The sequence below is a fragment of the Rhipicephalus microplus genome, chromosome 7 (genome assembly GCF_043290135.1).
Source record: "Rhipicephalus microplus isolate Deutch F79 chromosome 7, USDA_Rmic, whole genome shotgun sequence".
Taxonomy (NCBI): Eukaryota; Metazoa; Arthropoda; class Arachnida; order Ixodida; family Ixodidae; genus Rhipicephalus; species Rhipicephalus microplus.
The window spans coordinates 159136876-159153151 of NC_134706.1; the positions used below are offsets into that span (position 1 = coordinate 159136876).

General features: G+C 45.9%; 1 protein-coding gene across 2 annotated transcripts in view; it reads right to left on the reverse strand.

The window, feature by feature from the left end:
• Positions 1-16276, reverse strand: part of LOC119179842 (uncharacterized) — a 193886-nt gene that overhangs the window by 153132 nt on the left and 24478 nt on the right. For both annotated transcript variants that reach the window (XM_075869874.1, XM_037430960.2), the window contains exons 3-4: positions 9076-9233; positions 7180-7349 (exon numbers count right to left, since the gene is read on the reverse strand). In XM_075869874.1, the coding sequence (XP_075725989.1) occupies positions 7180-7349; positions 9076-9233 (328 nt within the window). The remainder of the gene's footprint in view (positions 1-7179; positions 7350-9075; positions 9234-16276) is intronic.

Here is a 16276-nt window from a genome sequence, read left to right on the forward strand (position 1 = left end):
AAGCTGGTGAGGCCACGCAAACCCGCCGGCGTGGGTTTCAAGTTCACAAATTCTTTCTCAAGTTATTCTACGTGCGAGTTGTACGTTTCACGGACCTTTCAAGCAAGCTACTCAACGTGACTCCTTCCTGTGTGTGGTGGGGGTGGCAGTGATTAGAAGAGAAAAAAAAAAAAAGCTCGTAATTTCTGAAGCCCGGTAGGGAGCACGGCGCAGTGCCTCCCCCCCCCCCCTTTGTGTTTTGGTTTTCAGTCGCCCTCCCGCCGCACCCTCCCCTCTCTATCACAACTCCTTGCCCTTCTCTCGCAAATCTGCTCTCCTCTCTTGATCACAACCCCTTCGCCCGACTCCACCGCTCCGCAACGTCAGCCACGCTGGCGCGAATTGGTTTTCTTTCAGACTAGAAACGGGCCCAGAGCTATTCCACGCGTTCCGGCATGCGTGTCGCGTGTGCGCATGTTGCTCGCTCTTGGTGTGCATGTGTGGTCATGATGGCCGAAGGGAGGACTAGCACGCTTTTTCGTGCTGCTCAACAAAACGTCGAAAGTGTGATCGCTTGGCTTGAGTGTAGTCAGCGCATTAGGTGCCGTGTTGCGGAGCGCTTGCTCATAGCTGTTGACCCCCTGGCAGCCAACTTGCCGCTTTGGCGGTATCGGTATTCAGCTGTGGAGATGATGAATATTTCGTGGGCGGCGGTGATGGCTACATGCGCACAAAACTGTTTTCGCGAGGCTGACTTCGTCGACGTCGGGCCCGATGCCGAGCCTGAAGCTTTAGAACAGGACCACTGCGGCGACGATTTGTCGCAGCGCGTCGCCGACTCCGATATGGGAGAGAGGGTGGGATATCTGTTGCGATGATTGAATTACGGCCGATGATGATCCCGACACTGCGGAACCGTGCACGGATTAGGGGATTGTGAATGAAGTACGTGGTGAGAGCGATTTGGAAGAATCGAAATGCGAGAATGACGACACTTTGGAGCCAGTGCCTCATGCAGCTTATGCCACGGGCCTCAGCGAACGAGCACTTTGCCGTTTTAAATGAACTCAAGACCGCCCTTATTGCTTCTGCCTTTCGAAACACGTGCATCACGGACTTTTTAAGCAAAAAAAAGTCTGTGTTTTCACTTGCAACTTTTTTAAAAGCTGTGTTTCATTTACTACAAACTTTGGGATACAGGGAACGAATTCCGCGTCAGGCTCAGGTTCGTTATAAGCGGGTTCGACTGTTTAGCCTTGTATGCCACATCAGTTGGGCTTCGAAAAGTTTAAGGGGACAGACTGGTCTTTGGGACCAAAAAGTGACAAAAAAATTCATTTTTTAAAATTGACATGTTTGGTTTCTGCAAGTATTTTTCCATCTCCCTACAAATTTTCACACACCAGAAAGTAGTAATTTTTTTGTAATGTCATTCTAACTGCCCAGATTCTTGGTGCTGTTAACATGCAGAACCTGCAAAAAAATGGGAAACGACTTTGAGGCTTCTTTATAATTTGCCAGCACCTGTGTCTAAAGCTCTGCTACCAATTTATGAGTGTCTTTATGAGGATTGCAAAACATGCGCACCATGATTGTTGCTTTTTGAAGAAACTGTGTTTTCAGTTCTTTCGATTTTTCTCAAAAAAGTAAATTTATGACTTTTCAATTTTGAGGCCTCAATATCTCTGCACCTAGGGCAGGTACAACAAAATTCTCTTTGCAGTGCAAACTTCTTTGTGTGTGGAATGCAAGTATGGCAGCGGAATTTAGAGCATAAGCCTTTTTAATTAATTTCTAATCAAAACTGTAACATAATTCCAACTGCTTTTGAAAACAGATAGTTCATTTTGCTATAAAATAACCAATAAAGGCCTAAAAACAAAAAAACTATTCCATACCTTCACTCTATAGTCGTTAGTCTATGTTGGCATATACTAAATATCACTTTTAATTAAGCAATTTTTTTTCTACGATGGCCTTGAACAATAGGGGGTGAATTTAAGTTATCTCAGAAACAAGGTGAGTTACAGAAAAACTAATTAAATATTTGGAATCACCAGAAAAAACTGCATAATTCTGTGCAGTTTGATCAAGATCACTGAAGAAATAAACATAAAACATCTAAGACCAGTTTGCCCCCTTAAAGAGGAGATGATGAGAAAACAGCATCCTTGCCTTTAACATGCAAAGTGTCATCAGCAACACTTTGGTTGCGCCAAATCATGTACTAATACAACTTGGCCTCTGAATTGCCCGATTCTTGATAACACAAGTATAAAATACCACCCTGCCAGTGCTTCATCAACCTCGCCAAAAAGAACACTTTCATGTTGCTATATCTCAAAAGAATATGCTTAGGAATCCGCTCCATCTTTTCTTTTTCCTCGCAATTTCGCTTCACATTATTAGAAAAATGTTCAATTCGATTCGCACTCACACTTCAATATTCGAATTCGCTTCGCACACGAAATTTTGCTATTCACACAGCTTTATTAGAAAGTGTCCTAAAAACATAATACTGGTACAAAGTAAACTGGCACGGAAGGGGCGGTGTCAGTAATCAAAACAAGAATAAAAAGAGGTGGGGTGGAGGGTAGGCTCTTCAAGATAGCCTTAAGGTCAAGTCCGCTTGATAAAATCTTGGCATCAGCGATACCCCATGTTCACAAATTTCTCACCTCAATATATGCAATCGAAGTACAATTCGTAGGTATGAGTTCCTGGGCTACTTTCTTGGTTGGGGAATAAGCACGGAGTTTGGCAAACAAGCCAGATGACTGCGGACAACTGATCGGTTAGGAGGGAAGAAAGAGTGCCGTCGGCAATCTTTTTTCTTTGAAGAGTGGATGAACTTCTCTACTATACCGAATCCCTGGATCCACTTTTGACAAGGTTCCTTGACTGGGTCCCCCAATGACGTTTCAAGCTTTAGCAAATGCCGAGGACTAACACCATTACATCCTGTCTGTTTCCATAATTTAGCGTTGCATTGCAGTTTGCACTTACGGAAGCCACCACACGGCGTAGTTAGGAGCAATTAATTCCTGCGGTGATGCCACTCGATGTTCATTAATTTGCAATTGGAGAAAAAACTGGCCGCACTGAGCAGGCTTTCAAGCGCATAAAAAAATCCGCTGGGAAGATTTGCAAGCAGGGAAGCTGACCTTTTTTTACCTATAGGCGATAGCACAAGCTGGATAATCTAACGGTATTTAGGATGCATGAGAGCACTAGTTCTTTACATGTGGCTGACTGCATAGCTCAGTTTCTACGAGCACTGACTTGCCACGGCGTTAAGTCTGTTTTGTAATCAAGGCTTGCGTCGAGCTCTTGGAAGTGGACAAGCAGCAGTTGCACCACATCATGCCACACACTGTACAAGAGCATATGGTATTAGCTTTACTATAAGCACACCGAAGAACGCTGTGCAACATGATAAAGAGAAGTGCTCAGTTTTTTTCGAGCTATCAAACTTTTGCACTGCCGAATGTTCACTTGCACGCTGACGCTGTTTACAGCACACAGTTCCTGCTAACACAGTGGCTACATTACGGAGCACACAGTGACTCACGAATGAAAAAGATAATGTTTTTACATGTTATCGCGAGTTCCCTAACGAATAAGAGAACAGCATTGCGAACATTCAGGAGACACACGGCGGTGCAGAGACTTCAATTAGGCTGAATATAACAATGAAGAACGCATCGCAGGAATTTAGTGAGGGCCTCGACAGCATTGTGGAGAGGCTCTAGCTGTATTTCTTGGGACTAAGAATAGTTATTAGCACCGAGAAGTTGGGAGTGACGTCGCCTGGTGGGAGGCTTGCATGACGTCACGGAACGGACTCCTCAAGTGTGGCTGCGGTGCGCGTATACAAAACGCGCGCTTGCTTCGAACGCCGTTGCACTGCCAGCGTTCACTTTTTGCTTTTCCACGCTTTAAAAAATGACAGAAGCAGCATTGATATTTTTCCTGGTAAAACAATAAAAAACTAAACATTTTTTTGTGTAGAACCGCGAACGGTGCTTGCGCTCCAGCGTACAAGCTTTGATAAGATTTTTTATGGTGTCGTGCTGCTTACTTCGAAGATAAGTTCGATTCTCGGCCATGGTAGCTGAACTCTGACAGAGGTGAACAGCAAGACAATGCATGTGCAGCAGGTTAAAAAATGCGAGGTGACCACGATTACTCTGCAGCGTGCCTCGCAATCATGTCGCACTTCTGAAACTTGTACGACAGCGCACTTGCATTTCAGGTCGCGTTGTTCACAGGTGATTCCTTTGAAAAGAAGTGAATGTTTGGCCTCCACAAGTGTTGTCTGTACCAGACGCAGCAAGATAACTGGTGGCAGCATTTTTTTTTCTCCTATGGGCGCATGCTTAAGTTAGTATCGAGTGTTGCTAGATATTTTGAATGCGCCCGCCCAAGACTACCGTCGCAGCGGTTGCGTTCGATTTTATTGTGTGTAGCTGCTCATAGTTCATCCCATTATTAGCTTCGTGATTTGGGGAACAATTTCAGTGCTCCGTTTCACTAGAAGAACAAGTTGAGGTTAGTTGCAGAAACTGCCACTGATTCTAGATAATGTCTACGTGCAACATCCCAGCAACTGTGCTGTCACCCTTGAAAGTACCAGTTAGGATGCCCACCTGATGAATAAATTTTTCGACGGTTGATTACACCAGAACAGCATCAATCTGCATATGAACATCACGTGCGAGACCAATCGTTGCTTCAGGCAAAGGGCGTATCCTTATCATGAAGGCCACGAAGCGGCGTCCGCCATTTAAACAGTTCATTTCGACCTCTGGAGTTTGTTTTGCAAATGATTGCTATCAGCACTATTCTTACTTGAAGTGAACATAACCATTTATGACGTGATGGTAGATCGAGTCAGCTGTTCGCGAAAATCAGGGTATGCGGCTACGTAATCCTGACAGCAGTTGAGAAAAAATCTGTACATAAGATCCGATTATACCAACTTTTTTTAATTGCAGAATACATAATAAAATTATGAAGCTTCGTTTCCTTCATAACGATACCGACTTCGCAGAATTCCGGAAGCCATTGTGTGGTTTGCAGCATTACCTTTTTCTCTCACTATTATAAGTGATTGTGTATGGAAGACAACTCCATCTAAAGTCTCCTGCATCCCAAAGTTGAATTCTGTCAAATGACCTACATTATTTGCAGAGGCAGACATAAATTTCATGGTAAATCACAATGCTAAGTAAACTGAAAACTTCTTAATTTCATTTGTAAAACTTCGACACCAATGTTTAATCTCATAGTCTGTGCCAAGTGGCACGAATATTTTCTTAGTATTGATTTCGCCGAGTACGTGCATGGTGAAAATAACTAATGTCTCGCTGTCCTACACCTTCATTTTCGAAGTGGATCCATACTTTCTGCAGTTTAGTTAAATTTTGATAGCAATAAATGTATTTACTTTGTACCTTTAGTAATTTACACTACGAAATTGAGAAGAAATCACCCTATCGCTGAAAAGCAGATACACGGCGGGCTCGGAAAGAAGCGATCGTTGGCATGCATCGGCAGCGGAGCAGGCGAGTCTATGGCGTGACGTCACCTTTCGGGGACTGCAGCGACGCCAGTGTTCTTTCTCGGGGCTAATAGGCCATAAACGGGCCGATGTAACATAAACAAGTAGACTAGTGAACGTGGGTGCAGTTGGTGCCCGCTAAACACAAACATGCCCAGAAAGACACAGAGATTCGGATTGTAGCGAGATGGTCGAATTGGCGCAGTTGGACCGCCACTGCATATTTTCATGACATAGCAATTTGATTTTTATGACATAGCAATTTGAAAGTGTTTATTTTCACTAGGTTGATGAAGCACTGGCGGGGTGGTGTTTCATTATTGTGTTATAAAGAATGAGGCAATGCAGTGCTTGTATTTACGTACATGATTTGGTGTAATGAAAGTGCTGCCGACAACACTTCACATGTGAAAAGCAAAAATGCTATTTTCTCAGCCTTTTTCAACATGTGTGAAAACGCAACTGATGTGGTGGACAAGGGTGCTCTCTTCAATTTCGGACTTCCAAATCTGCCTCGTAGACGACAATAACACCTGAAAATTTAGGATTCTTAATGCCTTCAGCGCCCGACTTTTTCATCTTCCTGCCTAAATTGCAGTTCCAAAACATCATCGATTGAGCCCCCACCTCTGCCAGATCAATCAACTCTATGTTTGGAACCAACATTTTTTTTTCTATCGTAGCGAAGCTTGAAAGAGAGCTTTGCTATAACATGAGAGTTTAATGGGGTGAAGCATTCTGAAAATCTGCAGAGACAACTTTTAATCAAACGACTATCTGTCAATAGAAAATTCGACCATTGCGGAGCTAAGGCACCTTTCCCGCAATACAAAAGTAATGACTGATTGATTGATATGTGGGGTTTAATATCTTGATTGATTGATATGTGGGGTTTAACGTCCCAAAACCACTATATGATTATGAGAGATGCCGTAGTGGAGGGCTCCGGAAATTTAGACCACCTGGGGTTCTTTAACGTGCACCCAAATCTGAGTACACGGGCCTACAACATTTCCGCCTCCATCGGAAATGCAGCCGCCGCATCCGGGATTCGAACACGCGCCCTGCGGGTCAGCAGCCGAGTACCTTAGCCACTAGACCACCGCGGCGGGGCCTAGGGGTTTAATATCTTAAAACCACCATATGATTATGAGAGACGCAGTGGTGGAGGGCTCCAGAAATTTGGACCACCTGGGGTTCTATAACGTGCACCCAAATATGAGCACACAAGCCTATAGCATTTTCGCCACCATCGAAAATGCAGCCACCACAGATGAGATTCGATCCCGCGACCTGCGGGTCAGCAGCCGAGTGCCTTAGTAACTAGACAGTGACGGTGGGTAATAGCAAAGTAATGAGGTGCAGCATTTTAAAATACTGAAGGGGCCACCGTTGCTTTGACATTAATTGTATTTGATCTTGGGAAGCTCAAACACTTAGAATAGCAAAACTTCAGTGCTAATCGAATTACAATAGAGCACACTACTAGAAATTTCAAATAGTAACACATCCCTAAACGTAACCACTATACCATGATGGCAGAATGTGAATTTTCTAGCAGTGACCAAGTAACCTAATAAACTGAAGCATAGAAGACGGAATAAAAGGAAGAAACTAAGTAAATGGAGAAAACTCACTGTCGTTGTCGCTGTCTTCGGTGTCAGAGTAGAGAGGTGTGCCTCTACTACGTGGCATGTCTGTCACAGAGGTTATTGTGGTGGTGATGGTAGTGGTGGAGTCGCTGGCCGACCACTGCCCCTGTGCAAGGTTGAGGGAGTCAGCTGCGCCGTGCAGGCCGTTTGGAACTCTGCACACGACGACGAGACATGGGTTTAGACTGTACCCTACAGAACTGGTAGAGCTAACAGACTTTTCTATGGTTTGGATCATGATACAGTCACTGACCAAGGAAAGGTGAAAACAGACCACAGTTCTGAAACGTCCGTTTTCTCTCTTTGACTTGGTCGGCGACCGTATCTTCATACTGACCATGATACCTAAGCAGACAAACTTCTGTCAAACTTCTTGACTGCATTTACAAGGTTCGCCGCAGCGTTTGCAAGTGAGGGGAACTAAACGTAGGTCTTATTGTAGTGCTAATTTTGTTCCAATGCAGCGCTGATTCTACAGTTAATGTAGCAGTTAATGTAGCACTAACCTGAATCTTTTGTAGGTCTTCGTGTAATCCCAAATCTTGCGCTTAACACAACCCCGCCATACCGTGACAAAGTGCGTACCATGGCCGACCCAGCGATTCTTTTCGCAATTGAGTGCTTTCTGAGGCAGCTTTCTCGCAAGGAGTGGGTCTGGGCCAGATGTTTCAGAAGCATTTTTTCTGATTTTGGGTAAGTTGCAGCACATAGTACTTAAGTTATTAGGGGTGAAGCATCGAAAGAGCCCACAATTTCCAACTCCATACCACCGTCTACAGCAGATGGAGCAAAGGTGCATGTGAATAAATGAAAACATCAGTGAACAAAAAGGATAATGAAAGGCTGTTAACCAGAAAAAACAAAACAAGTGGCCTCAACACTGTTAAAATGCTGTCAACAGAACAAAAGGTTAACAAGAACAATAAAACTATGTTAGCCAGAACCAAATAGAAGGCCACAACACCATAAAAGCAGCCAGGCGATAATGGTAACGAGCTACCAAAGTTGAAAACACAGCAAGTGATGGCTACAACGCCAGAAGCATTGTCTACTGGAGTGTAGACTTGCAATGCCACAAAGGGGTCGCTGATGAAGGTGCACACTCTACACAGTCTCACCGCCGCCATGGATGAGAGCACATATAAGGCTGCTACTCCGACCTACGAGCTCAAGAAACGGCAGCAAAACAACAAAGCCATTTAAATAATCATTTGATGATGATTCACGATTGATATGTAGGGCTTAGCATCCCAAAACCACCATACGCTTATGAGAGACGCCTTAGTGGAGGGCTCCGAAAATTGGAAGTTTCACGTATCTACTAGCAGCGCACAAAAGCTAGCATGATTGGTCAAAATTAAGAAATTATTACAAACTGCCCTAGAATGACTTTATGCAAATAAGCCGGTTCACTATTTTTGTATAAAAGCAAGATTTGGAGCTGCAAAAACTCTCATTAGAGTTTGTGTCAACACTTCAATACCATCCCATACTACTACTACTACTACTATCGTGGTTAAATTAAAAAAGACATACTTTTGGTAAGCAATCAATACAGTTCAATACGTAATCAATACTCAATAATCGATGCTGATTTGTCAAGCTATCTATATCCCGGTCCAATTGAACTTAGTCAAGTTACCAATACTGCTACTCGATAATCCATCTATGTTGATATGTCCAGATGAGCAAAGCCCAGTTTGACTGAATTTAGTCGAGTAAATCAAAACGATTAATTAGCAATACCAGAGCTAGATTTTCGCTGTGATGAGCCTTGCACCGCCACGCATTCTTCATTTTACGACCATCTACAGGGTCAAGGGCAACTCTCCTCTGCCCAAATCGGGACGATACCTCGCCTGAAGTATCACACAGACTCACCCCTGCTTGAAGCCCCAGCTACTGACGACTTCGCTTTCGGACTCGTCAGTCTCGTTGTAGAGGCTATAGCGAGGGCTTCCGTTCTGGACGACAGGCCCAAAGTGTACCTGCTTCGCCTGCAGTTTAGTGGCATCCGAAGACCTCAGTATCCCCAATGACTGCACAAACAAAATTAGGCAAATCACCGCTTATGAACAAGTTTCGCTACAAGGGAGAAACAACCAGAAGGAATGTTATACTATACGCGCACAGAGTAAGGCCAACCGCTCGCTCCTTTCGCATATGACCTGGCGCAACTCAACAGAATGCTGGTGTAGGCTTTTTGAGCATGCATTAATGATACACAGTTATAAACGGCACAAAAACACATGGAACACAGAAAAAGGAAATCACGCAGATGCGGGCACCGGTGGTTTTCTTTTTCTGTGTGTTTTTGCACCGTTTATAACTATGAACCAACACCAACTCCCCCAACCGTGAGTGCTATTAAGTGTACACTTGAAAATACTTGATGTAGCGCAAACCGACACACAGGAAGCAGTGGTAGAAGCAACATTTTGAGTTTTGGAGCAGAAAAACATGTTAGCCTGAAGCAGATATCAAAGTATTCCAAACCACTCCTAAGTTTAATGCATCACTTAGGACTCTTACACATGATAATATTATTTATTTACCTATTGTACATATAGTAATCAATTCAAATTGTAAGAATCATATTTAGACAGATAGACTGTCTTTGAACATTAAGTGATGTTTTTCTATTTTGCCAAAGTAGCCAGAATTGAAATCTTCCAGTGTAAAATAAGCTAAACCAACTAACATTTAAAATTTTTGTTCTTGTCACATGAACAAGGTCAAACTTGATGAAAGCGCTAAATGTAACCAGTCACATGTCAAAGTTGTCACAGAGCGGCTAGTGTGACTAAGAAGTCTCACACCCCTTTCACCCGAATCGTCCGCTTGCAAGGTACAAATATACAACTATATCAAATATATATAGAAAATCAGAGTACGTGTAGCGATGTTTACATTCTAGTATATAGCTACTATGGAAGATGTGTACTAGATGACAGTATACGGCTTGTTTTTGTTTTCATTTAGGCTAGACAGATGGTCACATGCTTGAACTTCAATGTTTTTAGTTCCCCCAACATCATTTTGGAACAGGTCCGCAGCAGTTCCTAGCAAATATTGCACTTTGGAGCAGCATCTGTCTTTTGGACCAGTTTGGAGCCATCGAAGCAGCACTTCCATCTCTGCAAGAAGGCACGTATGGACACCACACAGCGCTACCCAGCTACAAAATGTTCATTTTTAACCCATATATGCCCAAACTTAAGGAAATTAATAAAAGTAATTTATTTCTACAAAATGATTGATTCTACAACATCAGAAAAGAGAATAAGGCTTTTATTTAGAAAAAATTACACTTTTCCAAGTGAAGGTTTTGGAGCTAGCTTACATGTAGGACACTGGGCGGATGCACTACTTAAATGAATGATACAAGGTGAAGCATTTGACATGCACTCCGATAACACATTTTCCACGTGTAGTGGTCTTGCCATTGCAATCAGTGCATCATGTTTGCTTCTCTCGATGGACCACCACGTGGTCAGTGCGATCAAATCAATTTTCCTCTTTCAGAAGAGATTGACGGCTTCTGTTACACAATGACTTGGAGCCATAGCCCTTCATGTACCCTATCGATACTGTCCTGCGAAACGGGAGAAGCTCTGTTTTGTGAGTTTCTCTCCTGTATAATTGGAATACACTGTTCATGCTTGCATCAAGAAGATATGTTAGAAGTGATGAGTATCACTTTTTTTTCTCACTCAAATGATGGTGCGCCAAATTGAAATATTTCAATGCTGTTGGTCATTTCGAATATCACGCGAGTTTTGCCATGACCTTCGATGCCTTGAAACCGGTACATATCCACAGAGAAGCGAAATTCCGAGAAAATATTTCATCTCGCCAGCATTCACGTTCAGTGACCTATTCTGTTGTGTATGGGTGGTGTTCACAAGCAGTAAGTTGATTACTTTTTTATTAAAAAACCTTTAAAATGCTTCTACTAAATTTAATGGGGTTCTTTTGGGGGAATCCCGCTCACACAAGTCACCAACTGGCAAGCTTTAGTTCAAGTCACGTTTATCCCACTTGACGAGACGTTTCTGCGTATTAGCTGATAGCTCTCTTCTTTCTCATTGTCACTTGGCTCAGAGCTCGAGTGCATAAGTTCGGCCCAAAGACAGCTTCCTGGTAGATGATGATGATGGTGATGCCTCAGATATGGCTCATACCTATTGAGGGAGATCGGCCAAGAATTTATTACATCATTTAGTGACTTTTTCAGTATTGAATATTGCCACTAGTACAAGTTCTGAAAGTATTATTTCCATAGATGCTGGCAGGCTTGTATGTGCCGCAGTTCAGAAGAAGACGAAGATGCGTGTGCAGAGAAAAACGATAAAGTCGTATTGCCATTGTTCGAATCAGTTTGAGGTCCTTGTGTGCCATTATCTACAGGTTACGGTTACGTTGTAACGTGACAACTGGTGGAGGTGCTGGGTAATAGTCTATGCACTATTACCACGAGAACGTTCTCGGCCCCAACATCGACGCCTTGGTAGAAACAGCCAACCTTCGACGCAGTCGGCGGCAACTAGGCCTACCACCCCAATTCAGTCCTCTTCCGGAACGCTCCAGAATCATGGCTTATGCGACAACTGCAAGCCAGACAGAACAGACCACGACTCCGCCAGCTCCATGGCTACCAGCCTCTCGAACGCCAAAGCCCTTCTATGGGGAGCCCTACGAAGACGTTGAAGACTGGCTGGACCAATACGATCGAGTCGCCGTCGCCAACGAGTGGGACGAGCACCGGAAACTGCGGTATGTTTATTTCTACCTGGAGGATTCGGCCCGTCGCGTCTCTCATAATCATATAGTAGTTTTGGGACGTTAAACCCCACATATCAATCAATCAGGATTCAGCGCGTATTTGGTTCGAGAACCACGAGGCCACCCTGACAACCTGGCCGGTGTTTTGCACTCGGCTGCGGAACACGTATGGTAGTGCCGACCGGAAAGAACAAGCCGAACGTCTCCTCAATTCTCGCAATCAAAGACCCAATGAAAGCGTGGCCATGTTCGTTGAGGAGATGTCTTGTCTGTTCCGTCGAGCGGATTCTGCAATGACGGAAGGCAAAAAGGTACGCATTCTAATGCGGGGTGTCAAGGAGCAGCTGTTTGCAGGACTTGTACGAAACCCACCAGTTACCGTGGCAGAATTCCTCCGTGAAGCGACGACAATGGAGCGAATGCTGAGACAGCGGTCCTCGCAGTATGAGCGGTCCGACAACCTTGCATGTCTGTCAGCACCCTTAGTAACACCCGATGCCACGAGCGTGAGAGACCTTGCTGAGCTAGTCCGTAGAATTGTACGCGACGAACTACAAAAGCTTCATGCAGTGTCTTCACAGCCTGAAGTGGCTGCTCTGACAGACGTCGTCTGTGAAGAGGTGCGGCAGCTGGTACGACCATTAGTGCCACCTCCAACCGAAGCTCCTCTGCTAACGTACGCGGAAGCTGTACGCACTTCTGCACCGGCAGCCAGCTATTTCCCCCGACCGACTAGCCTGCAGACGCCGCAGCACTTTTCGGGCCTGCCACACTATGAAAACCAACGACCGACTTGTCTGCAGATGCCGCAGTACTTCTCGGGCCCGCCACACTGTAAGAATCCGCGACCTAGTTTGCGGAAATCTATCGTATGGCGTGCTTCCGACAATCGGCCACTATGCTACCACTGTGGTGAGCCAGGTCACTTGTACCGGGAGTGCTCGTACAGACAGATGGGCCTACCTGGATTTCGGCCAGACGCTCGTCAGCCCAGAGATGGGGAACGACCCCGCGCCATCGCAGAATACTTAGCAAGTCTACCGTCTCCGAATCTTCAGCGACGCCAATCATGCTCTCCGTCTCCTCGACGCTCTATGTCCGTGAATCAATACTCTACTTTCGCCGATGTTGATGCGGGACGATCCGCTAGGTCCCCAAGTCCACGCCGGGGAAACTAGAATCAGCGGCCTCCGGGGGTGGGACCGCTGTTAAGCTATCGTCAAAACAGCCTCCTCCGACCCAACCGCCGACCTTCGACGATTCCTTTCAGCCGACACCTCACATCGCGGACGAACCCGTTTCTGCTGACATCGCCGTCCTTGTCGACAACCATCCAGTGACTGCTCTGGTTGACACCGGCGCCGACTGCTCAGTTATCAGAGCTGAACTTGTGGCTGAACTCAGGAAAGTCCCGACTCCTTGGGGGCATGGACCAAACCTTCGGACAGCAGGTGGTCATCTCTTGACACCAATCGGGAGATGCACCGCAAGGCTGTAAATCTGTGAGTCGACGTTCGTTGCTTCTTTCTTTGGGCTTTCCGAATGCTCCCGGAAAGTTATCCTTGGCATGGATTTCCTTCGCGAGCACGGCGCTGTTATAAATCTTCGAGACTGCCTCGTAACGTTTGCTAACAACTATGGCCTGAAGCCTAGAGATACGGATCCGCAGAAGACTGCGCTTCGCATTGTCGACGACACCGTCACACTTCTGCCACGCTCGAGTATGTTCGTTACTGAACAGGGTGACATAGACCATGACAGTAGTGGTATCGCTGAAGCCAACCTTTTGGTGCTCTTGTCTCAGGAAATCTGCGTTGCCCGTAGCATAATTCAATTTAAACGTGGGACGATTGAGTTGTTGGTCACCAATTTTAGTGGAGCATACCAACAATTGGCCAAGCGAACAACTATCGCTCATTTCGAAGCCATTGACGATGAAGCGTGTCCGACAATAGCCCCAATTTCTGCAGCCATTGAAAGTGACACCGCGGTAGCCGATACAGTCGATGTCAATCCCAAGCTGTCATGTGCGCAAAAAGAGCAAATCCGCTGTATCCTCTGCACGTTTAGCGACTGTTTCGCGTCTACATCTAAGATCAAACAAACGCTAACCGTAAAGCACCGTATTGTTACTGACCATGCTGAGCGACCCATACGTCAGCACGCCTACCGAGTATCACAAAAGGAACAAGAGGCAATACGTTCTCAAGTGAGGCAGATGCTCGAAGATGGCGTAATCCAACCCTCGAGCAGTCCATGGTCGTCCCCCGTCGTACTAGTAAAGAAGAAGGACGGCACTTTCTGATTTTGCGTCGATTACCGCAAACTCAACAAAGTCACAAAGAAAGACGTTTATCTGCTTCCGCGCATCGACGACTCACTAGACCGCCTCCGACGCGCCCGATACTTCTCCTCTATGGATTTACGCAGTGGCCACTGGCAGATCGAAGTTGATGAACGCGATCGAGAGAAAACAGCATTCATAACACCTGATGGTCTGTACGAATTCAAGGTGCTGCCCTTCAGTCTGTGTTCTGCCCCTGCGACATTCCAGAGGATGATGTATACAGTGCTCTCCGGCCTCAAGTGGGAAGCATGCCTTGTTTACTTAGACGACGTCGTTGTCTTCTCGCAAACGTTTGAGCAGCATTTGCAGCGACTTAGATCTGTGTTTGCTGTAATTCGCACAGCAGGCCTATCACTGAAACCAGAAAAATGTCATTTTGATTACAACAAATTAAAGTTCCTCGGCCACCTTGTTAGCCCTGATGGTATTCGGCCGGACCCAGACAAAACATTGGCTGTCGCAGATTTTCCACCACCTGCCAACAAACGTGATGTGCGTCGATTTTTAGGCCTCTGCGCATACTACAGATGCTTTGTGCAAAATTTCACAAACATTGCCGGACCCCTCACTCGTCTGACAAAAGAAGATGTTCCCTTCGTGTGGGGCCCTGAGCAAACACGCGCTTTCTCCGAGCTCCAGCAGCGTCTCCAGTCTGAGCCCTTACTCGGACACTATGACGAATATGCCGACACTGAACTGCACACAGACGCCAGTAACATCGGCCTTGGTGCAGTCCTCGTCCAGTGGCAAGGCGGCGTCGAACGCCCTATTGCTTATGCGAGCCGGATTTTATCATCTGCGGAAGCGAATTACACAACCACTGAAAAGGAGTGCCTAGCTGTTGTCTGGGCAATAGCTAAATTCAGACCATACCTGTATGGTCTCCCGTTCAGAGTTGTTACCGATCATCATGCGCTCTGCTGGTTGGCCAACCTTAAAGACCCTTCCGGACGTCTGGCCAGGTGGAGCTTACGCCTTCAGGAGTTCGATTTGACAGTCGTGTACAAGTCTGGCCGGAGGCATACTGACGCAGACTGCCTTTCCCGAGCTCCTCTTAAGACAGCGTCAGGTGATCAGGATCTCGACAGCCGTTTTTTCTGCGCCGTTAGTGCATCCGACTTGGCTGAACAGCAGAAGAACGATTAAGCGCTTCGACAATTCATCGAATTTCTTGAAGGCCAAACGCCGCATCCACCACCAGCATTCGCCCGCTCGCCATCATCGTTCTGCGTTCGCAGAAATATCCTCTATAAAAAAAACTTCGATCCTTACGCAACTGAGTACCTGCTCGTCGTCCCGCCAGCGTTACGAGCCGATGTCTTGTCCGCCTGTCACGATGAGCCTTCCTCAGGCCACTTAGGATTCACACGTACCTTGGCCCGGATTCGCCAACACTACTACTGGCCTAAGCTCAATCGAGACGTGAAGCATTACGTGAAAACGTGTCACGAGTGTCAGCGCCGTAAAGCACCACACCAGCGCCCAGCCGGCTTTTTGAAGCCCGTCACTCCTCCGACACAACCGTTCCAACAAATTGGCATGGATCTACTCGGACCTTTTCCCAAGTCTCATGACGGCAACCGCTGGATTGTAGTCGCTACTGATTACATGACGCGCTACTGCGAAACGAAGGCATTACAACGTGGCACCGCCATTTAGACTGCCCACTTTTTTATGAAGAACATCGTCCTCCGACATGGAGCACCAGCAGTTGTCATAACTGATCGTGGCACAGCTTTTACCGCCCGGATGATACAAGACGTCATGCAGCTTAGCGGCACAGTACATCGAAAAACTACTGCATACCACCCACAAAGCAACGGCCTTACAGAGCGACTAAACAAGACGATCGCCGACATGCTATCTATGTACGTTGACCAAGACCACAAAAACTAGGATGATATCCTCTCTTACGTCACGTTCGCTTACAACACCGCTGTGCAAGAAACA